Source organism: Myotis brandtii, unplaced genomic scaffold, assembly GCF_000412655.1.
Source record: "Myotis brandtii unplaced genomic scaffold, ASM41265v1 scaffold374, whole genome shotgun sequence".
Lineage (NCBI taxonomy): Eukaryota > Metazoa > Chordata > Mammalia > Chiroptera > Vespertilionidae > Myotis > Myotis brandtii.
The window spans coordinates 1,751,818-1,773,760 of record NW_005364372.1 but is presented as its reverse complement, the minus strand read 5'-3'; the positions used below and the strand labels follow the sequence as shown (position 1 = coordinate 1,773,760).

Below are 21,943 nucleotides of genomic sequence, written 5' to 3'. Positions count from 1 at the left end.
GGTTTGATTCCTGGTTAAGGGCACATACCTAGGTTTTGGGCTTGCTCCCCACCCCCGGTCAGGGCATGTGTGAGAGGCAACTAGTCGATGTATTTCTCTCTCATTGATGTTTCTCCCTCTCTTTCTCACTCTCCCTCCCTTCCACTCTGTCTGAAAAACAATGGAAAAAAATATCCTTAGGTGAGGATTAATACTTCCCCTGCCCCCCCAAAAAAAATGAAAAATTTTAAGAGACTTATCTTTGGTTATGACTAACATTTAAAGGAAAATTTATGGCTTTAAGTGCACTGATGAGAGAAAAATAATTAAATTCAGTGTCGAATACAGACAGCAAGAAAACCAGAGTAAGATTATAAACATAGGAAGAAGGCTGTTGTAGAGTTAGGTAATAGCAACAGAGACTGTTGGGCCTAAAAGCCAAGAGTATTTACCATCTGAGCCTTTTTGGAAAAAGCTGCTACTCCTGGTATAAACCATTGGTTCTCCAGTGGTGGTTCCTGAAACAGCAGCGCCGGTTCATGGTGCCAAGTGATGATGATAAATGTTCACACTCTGGACCCTGGAGTGCAGCCCCTTCCGACACTTCTCGTAAGAATTGTTAAACATTGTTATTGGCGTGTTGTAATGTTAAGTGTGTTTCATTCTAAAGGCGTCCATGAAGTGGATGAGTAAGGAAACTCTACTTAAAAACAGGAATTTAACCACCATTTCTTACGCTTCTCTCGCTTGTGGTAGTTGCTTCTGACGAAGCACCAGAACGACTGTAAGATAGAGCTGAAGTCCCTGGAGGACGACCTCCTGCTGCACCTGTCGGCGGCCGAGGGCAGCTTCCTGGGCGACACCCAGCTGGTGGAGAGACTGGAGACCACGAAGGCCACCGCCGCCGAGATAGAGCATAAGGTGGGGAGGCCGAGGGCGCAGGAGGGCTTGTTGCAGCGCTCTGCTTGCACAGACATGCGTGGGGGAAAGTGTAATCCTATTTGGTAGTTTCTCCATGGCTGTTTAGAGAGAGTAGAAGAGAGAGGGAGAGACAGGGAGAAACATCGATGTAAGAGAGACACATGGATTGGTTGACTCCTGCACGCACCCCGAGCAGGGCCGGGGAACCTGCAGCCAAGGTACATGCCCCTTGACCAGAATCGAACCTGGGACCCTTCAGTCCACGGGCCAACGCTCTGTCCACTGAGCCAAACTGGCGAGGGCCTGTGATTTGTTCTGTGTGACCAAATTTGAAGAACACGGGGGCCTGCAGGCTGAGAGGACTAAAATCTGAAAAGGTTTCATTTAGAATCTCGCCCTGGCAAATTGCCCTCATCCAGTCTCACCACGGGGGCTCCTAGTCTGTTGTCCATTTTAGAGAAATACTTAGAGCTGAAGTTTTGTGTCCAGGCCGGCAGGGCTGGGAGGCTGAGCCAGAGATGGTCTCCTGCTGTTCTCAGATGCCTCGCTCACACTGGGAAAATGACATGTCCTAAAAGCCCAGAGGTTTCTCATTGAGTGCACTTCCCGCTGGACTCCAGCTTGTGTCCCCGGGTGCTTTATGTGTGGTGTGCACTGTGGATTTTCACAAGTAACCACTAACCCTTAAAACTCCAGTGTTGCAAAATCAGAGGAACCCTTACTCGCTTTCTGGAACGTCCCTCATTACTCAGCAACCTGCTAATTACCCAGCGGAGGCTGTGTCGCCACACATCCAATATATTTGCCTTAATTTAAGCAAGGAAATGGAATTCCAAATGACTCTCTTTTTTACTTAAAAGGAATTCTAGGGGGCTCCCGAGATGGTAAAGATTAGAGCAATTAAGTAAATTAGGTCTTAGCTTTCAAATTAACTTCTAATTGTCTCTTAAAATGCCTCTCCCTTTTTCTTAATATATTGCCATATAGGGACTTCCCTCTCTGCTCTACATTTTCTTTATTTCCTTTTATACACAAATATGATGGATCGAGTCTATTTAAAAAGTTTTGGGAAATACTGCATCATATAGAGCTATATGGCTGGCAGTGGTCCTGGCTAAAAGAGATATTTGAGCCTTGAATAAAAGCTAATATGTTGACTGAGAGTGGCTTCTTTTAATTATCTCTCTGAATGTACCCAGAGGCTAGTACATAATGATAAGCTAAATGGAAATATATGAGCATATGGATGCTCTGGTGCAAAGTCAAAACTAGACAGTCACCTGAGTCTTCGTATAAAGGCTTTTTAGTAAGCCTGGCTATTAGATATATTATTGACCTTGGCTGCTTTTGTATACCTTGTTGACTAATAAAGTTATTGGCATTGAATTGGCCCAGCAGACTTGTAAGAGCTCTCCCTGGGAGGTGATATACCTGGGTTATTAACCCCTGAAAGAGAGATGGGGGAGCAGAAAGGTGACAGACATTACTTGGGATAAATTCTGTAGCACCAAAACCATCGAGTTTGTTCAACCTGTAATCAAAACAACTGGCGTTATATCCCTTCTCCCTGGAAATGCCTATGAAAAAATTATTTTAAATTTTTATTATTTTAAATATTTTAATATTCATAGTAAATATAAAATCCAAATTGTTTTAATATGAATTTTATAATTTTGAACAGCAAGCACATAGGTGCTATATATTACGTTTTAAAAATATATATATATTTTTATTGATTTCAGAGAGGAAGGGAGAGAGAGAGAGAGAGAAACATCAGTGATGAGAGAGAATCATTGATTAGCTGTCTCCTGTACATCCCCCACTGGGGATCGAGCCCACAACCTGGGCATGTGCCCTTGACTGGAATTGAACCCAAGGCCGAAGCTCTATCTACTGAGCCAAATTAGCAAGGGCTGTTATCTATTTTGATACGAATAATTTCTCCTTTCAGATATGTCCCTTCCATCACTTGGATAAGAATAGAGAATGTGAACAGTTAAGTTACTAATGTTGTTTGCTCTCACCATAGGTGATTGAAGCTAAAGAAAATGAAAAGAAAATCAACGAGGCCCGAGAATGTTACCGACCAGTGGCCGCGAGAGCAGCTCTTCTTTATTTTGTCATTAACGACCTCAGAAAAATCAACCCCATCTATCAGTTCTCCTTGAAGGTAATGCGGAAGAGGTGAAGGAAAAGACTTAGCTTTAGGAACTTGTTTCTGGAAGTTCAGAATTTATTTTTAAGCAATTAATGCACCCAGTAAGGAGTCATGAGGGTCTAGCTAACAAAGAAAAAAGCCAAAACATCCTCATGCTCTTACTTTCATTTATAATTTTCAATAAGACTGAGTTAATTAAACTATGCAACCTTATAACTGTTTCTGTTCTTAAACAGAGTCTGGAGGAGTTTAATGTATATAAGTAAGAAATATTTCCCTGAAGCTTCTCTACTTTTTCTGTGAAAATGTAGGTATATTTAAAGAGATTTCCCGTATTATTTTGGTATTGAGGGAGAAAGAATGAGAACAACAATATATTAAGCCACTAGTACATGCAAGGCACTCTCCTACTTTAGTTCATTCTTATGCCTGAAACATCTCAATATGGTACACTATTTTACCCCTATTAAAAGAAGAAAATGAACATTTTCAGATTCTGAATAAATTGCCCAAGATTGCACAGTTCGTACTTAAAGAGCCAGAATTTGAATCTGTGATTCCACAGCCTATGCTCTAGTTTGCACTGTCTGCCTCTGGGCAGTATTCATTCACTCTTTAATCAATTTTTAAACAAGTAGTTATTGATATCAGTCATCATGCCAGATGCTGTGATGGTCACTGAATATGCAGTTATTTTATTTAAAAAAACAACAACACAGATATGAGAGAAGATACATGGGGGTCAGTGTGTGTGTGTGTGTGTGTGTAAAAGTGATAAATACTATGAGAGGGAACAGTAGGGATGGTGGGACTGTCATTGGGGGCTCAGGGAAGGCCTCTCGGAGGAGGTGATATTAGAACTGATTCCTGAAGCATAAGTAGGATTTAGCCATGTGCAGAGTGGAGAAAATAAGGATGTGTAAGCCATGAAAGAGTCTGGGATTCCAGGTAGTGAATGAATCTGTGTGGGTGGAGGGTAATGAGTGAGTGAGAAGATGACAAGCCGGAGTCCAGAGAGGTGAGAAGGTCTAGATCAGCGGTTCTCAACCTGTGGGTCGTGACCCCTTTGGGGGTCGAACGACCCTTTCACAGGGGTCGCCTAAGACCATTGGAAAACACATATATAATTACATATTGTTTTTGTGATTAATCACTACGCTTTACTTATGTTCAATTTGTAACAATGAAATTGGGGGTCACCACAACATGAGGAACTGTATTAAAGGGTCGTGGCATTAGGAAGGTTGAGAACCACTGGTCTAGATCATCTGAGGCCCCTGGCCCTGATGGGGATTTTGGATTCTAGTCTGTGTGCCAAGATAAGCCAGTGAAAGGCTGTATGCAGAAGGCTGATCTGACAAAAGACTCAGAAGTGAATAGAATTGTGGTATGATTTGAAGCTAGGATAATCAATTCTTGGAGATGGATTGGATATGGGCAATAAAGAAGAGGAAAAGAATCAAGAATAACTAGCAGGGTCTAGTCGTATGGGACTGAGAAGCAGTGGGATTAGGTTTTGGAACAGTCACAGAGCATAAGGAGAACAATAAAACTAAATCAGTAGTGTCAGCCCAGGATACCCAAATACCAGAACTAAGCTAAGGCATTATGAGAAAAGAAAACAACTGAGCTGCCCCCTTCAGGAACATTGTTGCAAAACTGCTCACGGAGAGAGTGGAAAATTGAATCCAGCCACATCTAAAAAACACAGTATATTATGCCCAAGTGGAATTTGTGCCAGGAATGTAAGTTGGTTAAATATTCAAAGATCACACAGTGTAATGCTTCATATTACTACAATAAAAGAGAAAAACCATATGATTGTTTCAATGAATGTAGGCAAAGAACTTGGCAAATTTTAACACCTGGTTAAAAAAAAAGAAAGAACACACTGAGCAAACTAGGAGTAGATGGTACCTTCTCAGTGTGACAAAGGGCATCTGTAAAAATCTACAGCTAATATCAGTATAACTCAGTGTTGAAAAATTGAATGCTTTCCCCTAAGATCAGAGCAAGACAAGGATATCTCCTCTCAACACTTCTGTTCAACACTGCACGGGAGGTTATAGCTAATGCAATAGCACATTAAAAGGCACGGAGATTTTTAAAAAGAAGAAAAACTGTCTTCTTTTTTCCCCACAGATGACCTGATTGTGTGTGTAGAAAATCATAAGAAATCTACAAAAACACTCCTAGGAATTGAGTTTTTAGCAAGATTGTAGGGTATAAAATCAATATAGAACAATCTGTTGTATTTCTATATATGAGGAACAAGGAAAATAATAACTCAATGCTATTTATTTTTTTTTTTATTTTTATTTTTTTAAATATGTTTTATTGATTTTTTACAGAGAGGAAGGGAGAGAGATAGAGAGCCAGAAACATCGATGAGAGAGAAACATCGATCAGCTGCCTCCTGCACATCCCCCACTGGGGATGTGCCCGCAACCCAGGCACATGCCCTCGACCGGAATCGAACCCGGGACCCTTCAGTCCGCAGGCCGACGCTCCATCCACTGAGCCAAACCGGTTTCGGCTCAATGCTATTTATAATAGCTTTCAAAGCTATGAAACTTTTAGGGATAATTTTAACAAAACAAATACAAGATCTGTATACTGTGAAAGCAATTAAACATCCTTGAGAAAATTTCAAAAAGCCTAGGTAAATGGAGAGAGAGGTCATGATTTTGGTTTAGAACACTCATTATTATTAAGATGTCTCTTCAAATTGATGTATAAATTCAATTCAGTCTCAATCAAAATCCCACAAAGCTTTTTTTAAGCTGATTCTAAAATTTGAGCAGAAGTGCAAAGGATTTTTTAAAATATATTTTATTGATTTTTTACGGAGAGGAAGGGAGAGGGATAGAGAGTTGGAAACATCAATGAGAGAGAAACATCGATCAGCTGCCTCCACACCTCCCCCCCACTGGGGATGTGCCCGCAACCCAGGCACATGCCCTCGACCGGAATCGAACCCGGGACCCTTCAGTCCGCAGGCCGACGCTCTATCCACTGAGCCAAACCGGTCAGGGCATGGATTTAAAATAACTAAATAATTTTTTAAAACAACAAATATGGAGATAAAATACATGATTTAAGACTTATTACAAACCTTCACTAATCAGCCTAAAGTAAAATACATATATTAATGGAACAGAATAGATAGTCCAAAAGTAGACCCACAAATGTATGGTCAACTGATTTTTTAGTGATGCCAAGACACTTCAAAGAGGAAGGAATAATTTTTTATAACAAATGGTGCTGAGACAACTGAATATCAACATGGAATAAAATGAACCTCAACCATTGCATCACACTATACACAAAATTAACTCAAAATGAATAATCTAAGCTATAAAATTTCTAGGAAAAAAAATAAGAGAAAATCTTTGGGCTTTGGGTTAGGCAAAGATTTCTTAAGAAAGAAAAAAATTGCCCTAGCTGGCTTTGCTCAATGGATAGAGCATCAGCCTGCGGACTGAAGGGTGCCGAGTTTGATTCCGGTCAAGAGCACATGCCTGGGTTGTGGGCATGATCCCCAGTAGGGGGCGTGCAGGAGGCAACCAATTAATGATTCTCTGTCATCATTGATGTTTCTATCTTTCCCTCTTCCTTCCTCTCTAAAATCAATAAAAAAATATATATTTTTTAAAAAGAAAGAAAAAATTGATAAATGGAACCTTATCACATTAAAAAAAAATGTATGGTTTTCTAAAGACCAATAAAAAATATATATTTTTTAAAAAGAAAGAAAAATTGATAAATGGAACCTTATCACATTTAAAAAAAAGTATGGTTTTTTCATTATTAAGAAAATGAAAAGGCAAGCCACAGACTACTAAAAACTATCTCCAATACATACATCTAACAGAATTTATAGCATAATATATAAAGAATGTGTGCAACTCAATAAGACAACCAACTCAATTAAACAAATAGATGGAAAGTTTGGACAGACATCCCCTATACTAAAACATATGACTTGCCCATACACACATTTTTTAAATGCTCAACAATTATCAGAAAAATGCAAAGAGGATGGTGCAGTGTAGTTGTGTAGGGAGGAGATACAGGTAGATTTTATGGAATGATGCTAATAATAGTAATGACAGAAAATTATCATGTAATTTTCATAAAAACCCTGTCCTGTTGTCTCTCCCCATGGATACCTTTAAACTGTATTGGCCCTGTGTGTCGGGGGCTAGCGAGGCATCCAGGCACCAGTGACCACCCTTTAACAGTCACTTTACACTCCCCAGGCTTTCAGTGTGCTGTTCCACAGAGCCATGGAGCAGGCTGACAGGGTGGGGGACACGCAGGGGCGCATCTCGGTCCTCATGGAGAGCATCACCCACGCCATCTTCCTCCACACCAGCCAGGCGCTGTTTGAGAAGGACAAGCTCACCTTCCTGTCCCAGATGGCTTTCCAGGTGAGCAAATCAGAACCAAAGTCGCCCATCTCTGTTGATGATGTACTTGATTTCTGAAGGGAAGCATAGACACCCATGTTTTTGGAAGCCCTTGAATTAATTTTTCAATAAAATAAAATATTTTCATGCATGTTACCACCCATAATGTATTATGAAAATACCTAGAATTCAAAAATAGCCTACAATTGGAGTATTTGAGCTGTTTATCTTTGTAATGTTTTTATGTGGAAATTAGGAATATTTTCATCTGAGGCCCCCCAAAATGTCCTATGGACTTCTTGTCAATTCTGTAAACAGAATGTCCAAAGTGTGTTTCAGTTCCCGGTGTGATTCTCATAGTGTCTTGGATGAAATTCCTACACCAGTACTAACTTATAGAAATAGCTCTTCCTTCTGTTGAGTAACTCAGTCCATTGTCATCGCAAGCTTTCTCAATTTGTAAAACAAATTTTAAGACATTTGATCTAATAGCAGAAGACTTAACTATGAAAGCATATTTCACATATGTTACTTAGAGGCATAAAATTGGAATAAACCATCCTTCCTAATTATTTGCTGTTAGATTTCTGATCAAGGTTTTGAGATCATGGGCACAACTTATTCCTTATTTCAATTATAGAACAGATATATATCTGTAAGAATTTTTGGAAGACTTGATTCTGCTACTTAATCATATCTATTAAGCAGTCACTGCTTCCTGTGTCGTGATTTTGATGCGTAAACCGAATGACTCTCTTCAATTTTGTGTATTCTCAAGATTTTGTTGAGAAAGGAAGAGATAGACCCTGTTGAATTGGATTTCCTGCTTCGATTCACAGTTGAACACACTTACCTGAGTCCTGTCGACTTTCTAACTACTCAGTCATGGAGTGCCATTAAGGTATGTTAGGAGCATGGGTTTTCAAATCTCAGTACTCTCAAATGTAGAAATGTAGTTTTAAAAATCCAAGTGACATAAACCACTTCAGTTGTAGTAATATGCCGTACAATGTAATTGATCTTTATATTACTAAATTGAGTATTTTTTTTGCTTTTTTTAAAAATTAGTTTTCATTTATTGTTGGCACACAATATTATATTTGTTTCAGGGGTACAACTAAAGTGACTGATTTCTTATTGGAAGTAAAGGAACGTTTGACCATTTAATGGGCAGAAAAGTTGTTAATGAATATGCATAGTCTTTATGACCTTTGAAAAAAGTCAAGAAATATAAATGAATAATTTTTAATCTGCCTGGTGCTACTTTCTTTATTTTATAATTAGGTGCTTATTCTCAGACTCGGGAATTCCTTTAAGATGCTCATCATATGCTAAGCTTGACCCCACCCTTTTTTTCTAAGAAAAGGAACTATTTCTATGCATTGAAGACTTATTTTTATGGTGTATTTAGATCTTTAGTTTTTAAGAAACAAAATGTTAAATTCCAATTTATTTAGAATCATACTTCAAAAGTATAAATTCAGTTGTGTATTGGTCAGGGCCTCAGCAGAAAACAGATGGCACATTCAAAGAGGAGATTAAAAAAAGTTTAACAAAGGGTAGAGTATATTTTCGTAATAAGGGAGGGAGAAATAGAGAATCAACCAGGAATGGAGATGGCAAAAGGAAGGAAAAGGAGCAGTTACTAAAATGACTGAGAAATAAAGTAATGGGAGAGAGCCAGCCTGCAGGAGCTATGGCATTGGGTAGAGGAGCATGCCCAACTGGGTCACTTCAGAGGCAGAGCTGGTGAGAAATACACTGACCTCTCTCTTCCCCAGCCCTCTAGTCCCTTGCCATTGCCTCCTATTGGACAAATCCAACCAGGCCAGAGAACCAGGGAGCTTCGTCCAAAAGACTCTTAAAGATCACCTCTTAGCAGGGCAGAAAAGGGTGCAGGGTAAATCCGGAGAGGAAATAAAGACTGTCCAGCACAACTTGTTTATACAGGATTTGATGCAGGCACAAGTTTCTATCTCAAAGGCTCGAGATAAACTATTCCTGTCCGTTCCCCTATTGTATTACAGGCAGTAGCCCTTATGGAAGAATTTCGAGGCATAGACAGAGACGTGGAAGGATCTGCCAAGCAGTGGAGGAAGTGGGTAGAGTCCGAGTGTCCGGAAAAAGAAAAGTTACCGCAAGAATGGAAGAAGAAAAGTTTAATACAGAAGCTGATTATCTTGAGAGCAATGCGCCCTGACAGGATGACCTATGCGCTCAGGTGGGGCAGTCAGCATCTTCGGAAATGCAAGTTAACCGGGAGGAAACAGCCTTCAGGGGCTGGGAGAATCTGCCAGAGGCATTTTCGGTCCATACTGATGAGAAGTGATTCTGCTGAAATGTTGATATCGTGCTCACTCCTATTGTTAAACTTTGCTCAACACGATTCAGGACATCCTTCCTGAAAAGCTTGATTCTGAAATCTGCAGGGGAGACAGGGAGAGAATGGGAATATTTTGGGAAGAGAGGTGGGTGTCAGCAGAGTGCAGAGGCCAGGGAAATGCATGATCCAAGTGTTACTTTCCATTGACTTTATTCTGTGGTGGCATTTTGGCTCCAAAGATTTTGCATGTCAAATAAAAATGAATTCCTTTCAAAGAGACACTCAGAGTCCCATAACTTTGCAGCCAGCACGATTTAAAAGCAGAAAGCCCTGTCTACATCTTGGTTCAAGCATCCTTTTTCTCTGCCGTTTTGGCTTCCGAGTGGTAATATGCTGCTTTATTCACACACGTTGAGTTCTGATTTGAATTCACCGACCAGAGTTCACAACGGCCTTCCCTGCTCCTCTTTCTTTAGTGGTATTCACGCACCTCTGTTTTTTCCCTCCGCTTTGTCTAGTTCAGCCGGTTTTCCCTGTGCGGCCTCCTCTGCCGAGCCCTACTTTACAAGTGAATTCTGCTCAGTGCTACTTACTTCCTGCTAAATCGGGTGCTGCTGGAAAATAATCCCTGCTTAATGGAGCTTCCCTGTGTGAGAAACACCTCAAAAAGCATTTGTATATTCATGAGAAGCCCAGCAGGCTGGAAAATTGCACTGTGGCAAATCTAATGAGCTGTTAATAAGTAATGGGGGGTCTGGCAGGGGACTGGGAAGGGGATACAAAGCTATAGACAGGCGGCTGATGGTATTGAGGCGTGGTCTCAGTAGCCCCCCAAAATAGAATGTAGGCTTCTGGTTTTCAGAGCTTCACAAGCGGAGAGGGGTCCCCCTGGCAATTCTGCATGAGTCTAGTTGGATTCATATTGTCATTCTAGCACAACATTCCATGTGAAGAACATGTTTGCTTTCTTCCTGTGCCTGTGGTTTAAGCTCATCTAAGTTGTGACACTTTGCAAGGTCAAAAGCAAGCACTGGTCATAAATTTTGCATTGTTTTTTTATAGGAATTTCGTGGAGGAAAAACTGGGTGCAAAGTATGTGGAGAGGACCAGGTTGGACTTAGTGAAAGCCCTTGAGGAAAGCAGCCCAGCCACCCCAGTGTTCTTCATTCTGTCTCCGGGGGTCGATGCCCTCAAAGACCTCGAGGTCCTTGGTGAGTGGCCAGGCGGCTTGCTGGCCCGTCCTCCGGCCTTTCTTCCCGTGCCCACTCTTCCTTTCGATTGTCAGTTATCTCATTTTCTTTGATTTTTTTTTTCCCCATTTGCTGGAGATTGAGCATTTGGAAAACGTTAGACTAATAACACTGTAGAGTCTGAAGAAATGTTCAAATGGCACATTCCTCTGGTTAGCATAATGCAAGTTTCTTTCATACTATTTTCCACCTTTTGACTATGTGAGGGCCAGAGGGCAATTTTCTCCATGCTCATGTACTCTGGTGCCCCCTACGACTAAATAAGGGTCATTAGAGCAAGTCTATTCGATTGTGCGAGGCGCCGTGGCTTTATGCTCCGGATTACTATTCCCTGCGGCCTGTGCCTAGAATACCAGGTTAACAGAGCCGTGACCTGGCTGTGCTCAATTCAAGTGCGGCCTCGCCAGGTGAGAGGCTCCTGCATTTACCCAGCGAGCCGGTCCCTTCAAAACACGATTTGATCTCTACCACATGTTGCTCCTTTTTATGAGGGAATTGCTTTGCTACTCCTGCTAGAGTTTATAAAGCTCAGTAACAATGCTCGCCATCTATCAAAATGTCAAAAGCTTTATTACCATAAAACCAGAGGAACCGGTTTTCCACGGGCCTGGGGTGCCTGTGAGGAGGCAGCTGTGGAGAGCTCCAGAGGCTGCCTGTTGAAAACTCAGAGGTTTAGTTTGGATCCTGCAGGAAAGGGACCTGGAAGGGAGCCGTGGTGACCACGCACGGACGCTGGAGCACAACATTCCAGGCTCTACTCGCCTCCTGACTCATTTTCCTGCCCCGTGTTGTGTCCTCCCACAGGCAACAGACTCGGGTTTACCATGGACTCGGGGAAATTCCACAACGTGTCTCTAGGGCAAGGTCAGGAGGCAGTGGCGGAAATGGCGCTGGAGACGGCCTCCCAAGCTGGACACTGGGTCATCCTCCAAGTGAGTGCCCCGTCCTCGTGGAAAACACTGGATCTGAGCACAGGGAGCTGCCCAGCCACCGGGAACGATCCTTCCTCGCGTTCATGGTGGTGTGGGGAGTCCAGTGGGTTCCCTCAGCATTAGTGACCCCTCCAAAGGTGCCTAGGGGCTCTGCTGGCACGGATGGCTATCATCTTTTGAGGGATTTTCTAGGCATTGTGCCTTAAAATGAAAAACAGCAGAAGGAGGCCCTGGCCGGTTTGGCTCAGTGGTTAAGAGTGTCGGCCCTCAGACTGAAGGGTCGAGAGTTCAATTCCCAGTCAAGGACACATACCTCTTTTGCAGGTTTGACCCCTTGTCCAGGTTGGGGCATTTATGGGAGGCAACCAGTCGATGTGTCTAGACACATCAATGTTTCTCTCTCTCTCTCCTTCCCTCTCCTCCCTCCCTTCTACTCTCTCTATAAAGATCAATGGAAAAAATATCCTCAGGTAAGGATTAAAATTTTTTTTATATCTATCTATCTATATATCTATATCTATATATGTGTATATAGATATAGATATAGATATAGATATAGATATAGATATAGATATAGACACATACACTAGAGGGAGCCCTAGCATTCTCCTGACTCAGAGATATCTGGGACACTCCAACAGAGCTTGAGGACACACAGGCTTGTATAGATTGCCAACAGCCCTGTCATAATTTCTCTCATTTGCATCTTGCTTTAAAGTTTATAAATTTTCTCATACAACTCTGCCCCCAACTAGTTGTGTAACGTTCTCTCCACACAGAATAATTAGGAGACAATCCAGGCTTGGCTATCCCAGTTCCTAGAGGATTCTAGTATCTCTTTAATTTACAGTTAAAAGAGAAGCAACGAGACTTTGAAGAAAGAGACCAACAACATGGAAACTTATTATGTTGTTTGTTATTTACAGTAAATTATATCAGTGTAGGGATACGATATGTATGCATGCACATATTAATAAGTTCTTAACCAAACTCTATAATGTTCTCTTATTATCAGACATAGCCCCTCTAGGGATACTCAGCAATTTGTCAAAAGCCCACATTCTAGAGAAAACTATTAAAAAGACGCAGGCTGGCAGCTATCTTATCTCAGATCCACACCAGATGGTTTGTGAATTAACATAATGGGTTTTAAAAAAAGTTTTTTTAAATTGATTTCAGAGAGGAAGGGAGAGGGAGAGAGAATCATTGATCGGCTGCCTCCTGCAGTCGCCCCACTGGAGATCGAGGCTGCAACCCAGGCATATACCCTGACCAGGAATCAAACTGTCACTTCCTAGTTCATAGGTGGACGCTCAACCCCTGAGTCACTGCACCGGGCAACATAATGGGTTTTCAGTATCATTTATCATGGGCAAAAGTGGGTGGTTCTCAATATATGTGGATTGGCTGAAAAGTTCACAGGCCTTGCTGCCCTTGGACAAGCAGGCACAAGAATCTCACCAGCCCCAGAGCCAGCGTCCTGAAGGGTGGTCCCCAGGCTGGATCCCCAAGTGTGCCCGTGTCCACGGCAGGCTCACTTGGAGGTATTCTGGCCCCTGACTCCCACGTCACGGCCTAGAATATGTTTACATGTGTTCCAAGTAGACTTTTCAAGTAAGGGATCGTTGTAGTCCATAAGATATAAAATTAGGACATGCAGGGTGGGCAATGGTAGGTTTACAGTTGTAATACAAATAATGCAATAATTCATAAGTAATACAAGAATAAACACTATTTCACATACTCACAAGTGTAAACCTACTTTTGCCCACCCCTGGTTTTGCGCTTGCAGAACAGGTTTTATTTTTGTTTCTGGCCCTGCTTGCTTGTATGAGTGGCACAATTAGGTGTGAGAAGTTCTCTCATTATAATCTAGTAGCAAGCATGTAGGGGAGGAAGCTTAGAGAGAGCCCTCACCTACTGTGTAAGTTTGCTTGGGTTGCCATGCCAAAGTATCGAAGATTGGGTGGCTTAACCAAACAGAAACTTAATTTCTTATAGTTTTGGAGGCTAAAAGTTTGAGACCAAGGTGTCAGGTGAGGTCTCTCCTTGGTTTGTGGGTGGTTGTCATCTCCCTGTGTTTTCACATGGTCTCCCCTCTGTGTGTCCCAATCTCCTCTTATAAGGATACCACTCATATTGGATTAAGGCCAACTCTAATAACTGTATTTAGCCTTATTTACCTCCTAAAGGCCCTATTCCAAAGTCAGTCACATTCTAAGGCACTGAGGGTTTAGGACTTCAGCACATGAATTTGGGGGCACACAGTTCAGCCCGTGACACTTCCCAGTGTTCAATGTTTGCCCAGGGCAAAAAAAGCCTAATAATGTGAACAGCTGACTCAGCATAGGTCATTTTACAACAGAATTGTTTCAAAGAAAGATACCCACATTACTATTCCCATCCCTGTTTGCCTTCATTTTGTATTTTTGTAGCTGTTATAATCATAATTTTTTTTCTTTGTTGGAAATGATAATATATCCCTGGGGGTGATGTTTCCTTCACTATATCAAGGATTTCTCCAAAGCCTGGAGCATGTGAGGTGTGGCTTTATACTTCTCTCCCAGCACCAATTATCAAGCTTAGTATTAGAGAAGCAAATTCATGAATCATAATCCTCAAAATCAGTGGTGGTGGTGACATTTCTTTCTTTCTTTCTTTTCTTTCTTTCTTTTCTTTCTTTTCTTTCTTTCTTTTCTTTCTTTTCTTTCTTTCTATCCTCCCTGGAGGATATTTCCCATTGATTTTCTAGAGAGGGGGAGAGTTAGAGAGAAACATCGATGTGAGAGAGACACATCCATCAGTTGCCTCATGTACGCACCCCAACAGGGCCAGGGAACTAGCCTGCAACCAAGGTACATGCCCTTGACCAGAATAGAACCCACGACCCTTCAGTCCACTGACCAACGCTCTATCCACTAAGCCAAACTGGCTAGGGCAACATTTTCTTCTTTTGTAATTTCTGACAGCTCTAGGTTTTAAGAAAAATAACATGGTAGGAATACATAGACCATCTTAACAAAGATTGATTGCTTTCTTTTTCCGCTAGCCTTTCATCCCTCACATCCATTTGAGTCCATATTCTAATAAGCAGGAGTTGAGTACAAGAGGTTTCCATCAGAAGTAATGAAGTGGGTGATCTGGTACATTTCTGGCCTTTAGTTTTTATACTTTGATTAAACTAACCCAGATAAGTCTTAGTAATTGAGTTTGGACTTTAACAAAGAAGAGTATTGGGCAACTACATTTCAGAAGTGATGGGTGGGTTTTGGAAGCAGGTAAGTGTATTGGAAGGAGATTTGGGTTTATAAAGACAACTTGTGTTGACTTGGATCACTTAATGTGTTCATTGTTTAAATTTATTTCTTGTTTTGTTTTGTTCTCCTAACATGATAATAAAGGAACATTTACATCATGGTTCTCTGAGTATTCAACACATTGATGTATAGAAAAAAAATTTATTGTAATCCTATAATTTTAGTAATAGACTTGAGTTTCACAGGAATTGCAAATCGTACTATCTTTCAGAATGTCCACTTGGTGGCCAAGTGGCTGGGAACCTTAGAGAAACTCCTTGAAAGATTCAGCCAAGGAAGCCACAGAGATTACAGGGTTTTCATGAGCGCCGAGACTGCACCCACACCAAGTGAACACATCATCCCACAGGGACTCCTGGAAAATTCCATCAAGATCACTAATGAACCCCCCACAGGAATGCTGGCCAATTTACATGCTGCTCTCTACAACTTTGATCAGGTAAGAAAGGAGAAGTCGGGTCTGACACTAAGTCAGGGTCTTCTCCCAAGACGGTGGAACCATCATCTGCTCATGAAACGTGTACAGAGAGATAAAGTGAATCTTGGTGTGAGTGTGTGAGTGTGAATGTGAGTGTGTGAGTACGTCTGTGCTTAACTTTTTCTCTAGTACCTTCTGGGTCAATACCCAAACCAACATTATGAAGGAATTATAATAATTAGCTATCTAAGACTATAGTTTTTAAGAATACAGTTAATTACTTAATTAAACAATTGAGTAATTTGTAGCATATGTAAACACAAAAGCCTGTAAACAGAAGGGACTCAAAAAAAAAAAAACGGATCAGTTACACATTTGCAGTATGCTTTTTTGTGAACAATGGTGGGCATGTATTTGTTTTTTAATTGCCCCTCGATTTATAATTTCTGGTTGTTATGACATTCTCAAAGTAAGTACAAAAGAGGAGTTCGATATATTGAAAGAGGGTTTTATCTAACTCCCTAAAACAATTGTCTTGATTGGTGAAAAGTGAGCATTTCTTTAACAATTATGCTTCAGTGCAGTTGTCCTTCAGCTTTTGTGTTTTTTTGGTTTTGGTTTTGGGTTTTTTTTGTTGTTGTTTTGTTTTGTTTTGGTAAGGACCCCTTTGATAGTCTGATAAAATGCACATTTTCAAAATGTGTTGTGTATAGTCATAGGGATAAATAGATCCCTCAAGCCTATGCATGAAGTCCCCCAGCTAAAAACCACCAGTTCTAGTTTATTCGTGAAAATATCAGTCCTTTTCATTGCTATCTGGAAAGCCATTTTTATTAATTGAGGGTGACATTTATTGGCAAGATTCTTAAGAATTTCAAGGAGTATGTTATTTCTTATCTAGTGGAAAGGATGTTCTGAAATATTAAGACTAAATTTGATCATAAGTAGCAAAATCGAAGTGATTCACTAAATGAACTTCCCAACAAACCTCCTTTGGCCAAAACTAAACACACAAATGGAAACTGTAAAGAAAACCTAAAATTTTAAAGAGTCTTTTATGAATGCTGACCTGTCATTAAACTAGAAAACAAGATTTGTCTTTAATTCAGATTATGCAATTCACAGGAATTTACCTGTGTTCCCTAGCTATCTGTGAAGAGGTTCGCAGCCCCTTTTTATCAGAATTGTGGTTAGACATTTATCAGAAGTATAAAAAAACCAGTGGCTTAAACAAGGTTAAAAATTATTTCTACCATGTGAGATTTCTGGAGTTAGGTCATTCAGAGCTCCTGTGTGTCACCACAAAGTTGTCAACAACCCTGTAAGGTGTTAGGTAACCTAGATCATAACTCCTAAATAAAAGTTTATTAGATTATAATTCCTAAATAAAAGTTTGATACTTCTATTTGGTCCCCTACAAATTTCTTACCAACAGTAATATATTTTTATATCCTTCAAAATTAATTCTAATTATATGGTTTCTCTTTTCTGCCTTCACAAGGTGGCCTTTTATTTGATGTATAGTTGTAGGAAAGCTATTTTTAAGGGTTGTATATTTTCAAACCCCTTAAGCTTCCTAGTATGTGGCCGGGCCAATTCTAGAACCATATTTGGTGGTAGCCCTGGATTTCGATGAAAGTGATACAGAAAGAAACTAAAAAGCTCTCCTAGACCAGAGAAAAAATCTAGTCTTGGTTTCAACTTTTACCAGAAGTCCCCCAGGAGACCAGCTCTGAAATCCTCCCCCACCCAAGGATGCTAAGTATCTTTGTAGGTGGCCCCGGTTGTCCGACTGGCTGTCCTTTGGCCATTTTGAAGGACAAGGCAGGAAGGTACAGATTTGGCCTTGTTTTCTGCTGCTGCCCAACCTCAGCAGAAGGAGTCGTCCTTGACTTTTCCTGTTTGCCTCAGACAACTGCCAAATCTGAAGGTGGGTCAGGTACTACCTCTAAACCATAAATCAGTTGGCTCTTTTTTACCTTTTAATTTCTTGGCTGTTGGGGCCATGACCATATCCATGTAACATACCAGGACTCAACTTTCCTTCTGCATTAAAAAAATTTTTTACAGATCTAGTCTAGGGGGTATATATTTTTTTAATCTTCTATATGCCATTCTATCATCCCAGCAATGAATTTTATTTCTAGTTCATTGAAAGGAAACCATTGGTCTTGGTGATTGTATTTGTGGAGGTCAGCACAAAATTATAGTGATTCAAACAAGGTAATTTCTCTCATATATAACTGGCAGCTCTGTCCATGAGATCCGCCACACACCCACGCTGATGGGTGCCTCTGCTAGTCCTAAATCTGACTTCTATGAGTGTCCAACCATCACTAGTTTTAGCCTACAGAAGGAAAAGAGCGACAACCAAGGCAAACAATTTCCTTTTAAATAGAGGACTAAGTTAGACTCATCACTTCTGCTCGAATTCTGTTGGCAAGAACTTGGTTATGTAGTGCATCTGGCTTCAAGGGTGGCTGGGAAGTTATTTGTGTTGTCAGTGGCTTATCTAACATCCATAGTTTCAAAAGGGCTAGTAACTTCCATGTTTAAAGTTAGAGGGAAAATATTTAGATACAACCTAACCAAAGAAAAAGTAATTTGTTGGATTGAATAAACAGTAACATTTTGATTGTTGAGAATTTTTTTCACCTTGTTTAAAAAGTACACATTACTGTCATCTGTAGGTTCTCATTGACATTCTCCCCTCCCCCCCACCAGGTGGTTCAACCTCTATGCAACAAGAAATTTCAGGCAATTAAAATCTATTGTTATGATAGGAGCTAAAAGTAAATGTGATGGGATTATTTTGTAGTCTGTAAACAAGTTCTTATCCAGTTGCCAGCAAATTAGCCAAAACTGTAGGAAAACTAGTGTTGTAGTGTAATTGTGTAAGGAATTCTTATCTATACTAATAAAAGCCTATGTGATTGTGACACACACACACAAAAAAAAAGTCTTTTGATGGCTGGCCCAGTGCCCATATATTCTGTATCACAATGAAACCAGGGACAAATAGTATTTGGGGTTAAATATCTGTTACCCGACTTTGACAAGGATAGTTGTGCAGGGGGGAATGATGTCAAGCAGTATAGTAAAATGCATTGTCTCAGTTTCTAGTGAAGCATTCAGAAGAATAGCTAAAGCAAAAGAAAAGCGTTCCTCTTGCATCAGCAGACTGGCAAATGCAAAACAGTCTCCTAGATGCTCTCCTAGGACACACCCTGCTAAAAAACTGCACGTCATCTCTATGCCAGATCTCCCTCCAAGTCCTTCACAGGATCATTGAGAACTCGGACCCTTGCCCTTGGAAACCATATAGGTGGGTAATGGAACGTTTTCCTTTCCTCCCAGGATACACTCGAAGTGTGCTCCAAGGAGCAGGAGTTTAAAAGCATCCTCTTCACCCTGTGCTATTTCCACGCCTGTGTTGCTGGGAGACTGAGGTTCGGCCCCCAGGGCTGGAGCCGCCGCTATCCCTTCAATCCCGGGGACCTCACCATCTGCGCCGACGTCCTCTACAACTACTTAGAGGCAAACCCGAACGTAAGTGCCAGTGGGCAGATAACCTCTTCAGAGGCGTGGGTTGAATCTGTCAGGCTTTGGGCATTATCAAAACGGACCGTAATTTCTCTTTGGAAGCTATTATTGAAATGGCTGACACTCGCTACGCATCGTCTGCTGAGTGTGAAAATAAACCAGATCAAAGGTTTCCTGGCAGTGTGGATGCTTGGATTTCGGAAGATAGGTCAAACCAGTTCTACATCAGCAGCTTCGTGCAAAAAAAAAAAAAATGTCCTTCATTATGTTAACAAAAACAGTGGTTTACATGTGCATGGATGCCAGATTCATTAGGCAGGTAATGAAGCATTTGCACAAATGTAATTACATACAGCAATTCTGACAGTTCATAACACTGCATTAATAATCACTACAATTAGTCCTGATGATGGAAGCAATTTACAGCGCGTCACCAGGATAAATAATGGTGCATTTCCTGCATATGTCATTATTATGTATTAAGGATGCCACCTTGTTGTGACTTTCTCAGTAATGTTCCCCTTGATTTGAAGTTAAAGGTAGATGAATGATTTTATTTTGTAGCTCAAATGTGTTTTACAGATGGGAACAGCAATGCTTCATCAAGAACATTTGTGTAAACTCTTATAAACCCAACGATTGCACTTCAGAAAGGAGCCATTTGTAAGAATGTTCTGGCTTAGTCCTCATAAGGGGGACTTTTTCCATTAAGTGAAATTTGAGATATATTTGTCAGAACCAACCAGGCGTGCTCTAGGCCACACTCTCTATAAGAGGCCTTTAAAACAACTCATCCATTTCTCTGTGTACAAGTGACTGTTTTATGTCCATTGTTACGATTTTTGTTATCCAGGTTTTTTTCAAATTTCAAAGGTGATTTGACTACTGTCAGAATGTGTACACTTGGTACGTGACATGGGGGTGTCCTCCCAAGAAACACATTTTGAATAAGTGGTACCCAAAGTAAATGGCCTTAATATGGTATGTGATGATCAATATTCATCATTTTTTAAATCGATGAAATTAAAAAGTCCACATACAGACCTTGAGCATATTTTGACCCTTCTAATAAATATTTTCTGTTGATCTTAGCATGTTTTGTTTTAAATGTCACACGTAAAATTGCTTATTGTAATAGGTCTGGGTAGAAAATGAAATGGACCACTTAACACTTTTAATCAAGTCTTTCATAACTGTCCCCCATGAGGTTGACCAGTAGTTTTATCCTATTTCCAATGAGCCTTGTACATGATTGAGATAGAAATAGAAATCAGGGGGAGAAAGAGAGGAGTTGACATGATATATATATAGTATTTTTTCCTTTAGGGAGAGAGGAAGGGAGGAGAGTGAGAAACATCAATGTGAGAGCAACATCTATTGGCTGCCTCCTGCACATTTCCCACCCGGGATCGAGCCTGCAACCGGACATGTGCCCTGACTGGGAATCGAACTGGCAACTTTATCAGTGCTTGGGATGTCGCTCAACCAACTGAGCCGCACTGGCCAGGGCCAACCTTAGGTTTTTAACACACTCGCTTGTCTCTCAGATGTCTTGACCTGAGTCATTTGCTACACATCGCAAAGCAAGTGACAAGCATTGGTGAATTAAGTTAAAATGTGCACATAGTTTGGTTGTACAAGACACCCTTTTCAGGAAGGAATCTGTAAAATGCAGATCAGAATTTGAGGAAAGAGAATTGGTTATTAAAAAGGACAGACTCCCTAGCTGATTAAAACCTTGAGGGAGATACATACTGGATGGTAAGATGCATAGCGGCCGTGAATTAAATGTAATCAGCAAGAGAAATAAAATTAAGAAGTCTTTTATGGAAGGTAGTCCATGGGGTGGTTGAGAGAGAGAGCATGGTACAGTCTAGTCCCTTCTCTTTTATTTTTCATTCACATCAAACTGGCTTAAAAGAGAGACATATTTGAGGTTCATTTATTCAAATTCACATAAACTTGTAGCTAGTACATTGGACTAGCTGAAGCAATTTTACTTGTTCCGTCACATCATGCAACAAAGGAAGGCTATAATTAAGTTCTTACTTGAACTGTTGGGAGGCGGTATATTGCCCCCGAGGGTATAAAGGTTCCTGTCTAGAAAGGCTTCATCACAAACTGGCATGTTTTGCAAACCCAGAGGAAGCTAAAGGGTAGCAAAGAGAGACTGCAAACCACTGCGAGGCCAAATACAGAGGAGACAGAGTGATTTCTTGAATAAAACATGGCACAGTCATTAGTTACAACCCCTCAACTAGTAGGTAGGCCAGTCGTGCCATAAAACAAGCCCTCAAATCAATCCGTGGCAAGGGGGTTGGTTTGCATGAACTTCTGGAGGTTGACGGGATTCAAACTACACCCCAACTCAAATTATTTTGGGGTTTTCTTTTCCTGAGCTCGACCATAAAAACATGTATGTCCAAGGCCCTGTGAGCCAACACCCTCTCATGATTTTTGGATGAGCTTTTGTATGTGTATACTCCCCCTGCATAACATGTTCTAGGACTGATTCAGTTTGCTCTAGAATCTGCATAAAAAGCCCAGTGTTAATGAATTTCCACTGAATGTATTAAAACACTGGAAATGATTCTCTCAAGAAAGTCTGTGCAGAAGCCTGGACAGTTTCTGGAGGTCTTTTACAAGGCCAGTGCTCCATGCTGTGAGCCTGTGGGGGGTGGGGGTGGTTG

General features: G+C 40.8%; 1 protein-coding gene across 1 annotated transcript in view; it reads left to right on the top strand.

The window, feature by feature from the left end:
* The window catches only part of DNAH11 (dynein, axonemal, heavy chain 11), a 217,490-nt gene that overhangs the window by 183,284 nt on the left and 12,263 nt on the right, over positions 1–21,943 (top strand). The window contains exons 66-74 of the mRNA XM_014544612.1: positions 736–900; positions 2,930–3,070; positions 7,321–7,491; positions 8,249–8,371; positions 9,498–9,691; positions 10,856–11,004; positions 11,848–11,975; positions 15,504–15,731; positions 19,068–19,259. Coding sequence (XP_014400098.1) covers positions 736–900; positions 2,930–3,070; positions 7,321–7,491; positions 8,249–8,371; positions 9,498–9,691; positions 10,856–11,004; positions 11,848–11,975; positions 15,504–15,731; positions 19,068–19,259 — 1,491 coding nt within the window. The remainder of the gene's footprint in view (positions 1–735; positions 901–2,929; positions 3,071–7,320; positions 7,492–8,248; positions 8,372–9,497; positions 9,692–10,855; positions 11,005–11,847; positions 11,976–15,503; positions 15,732–19,067; positions 19,260–21,943) is intronic.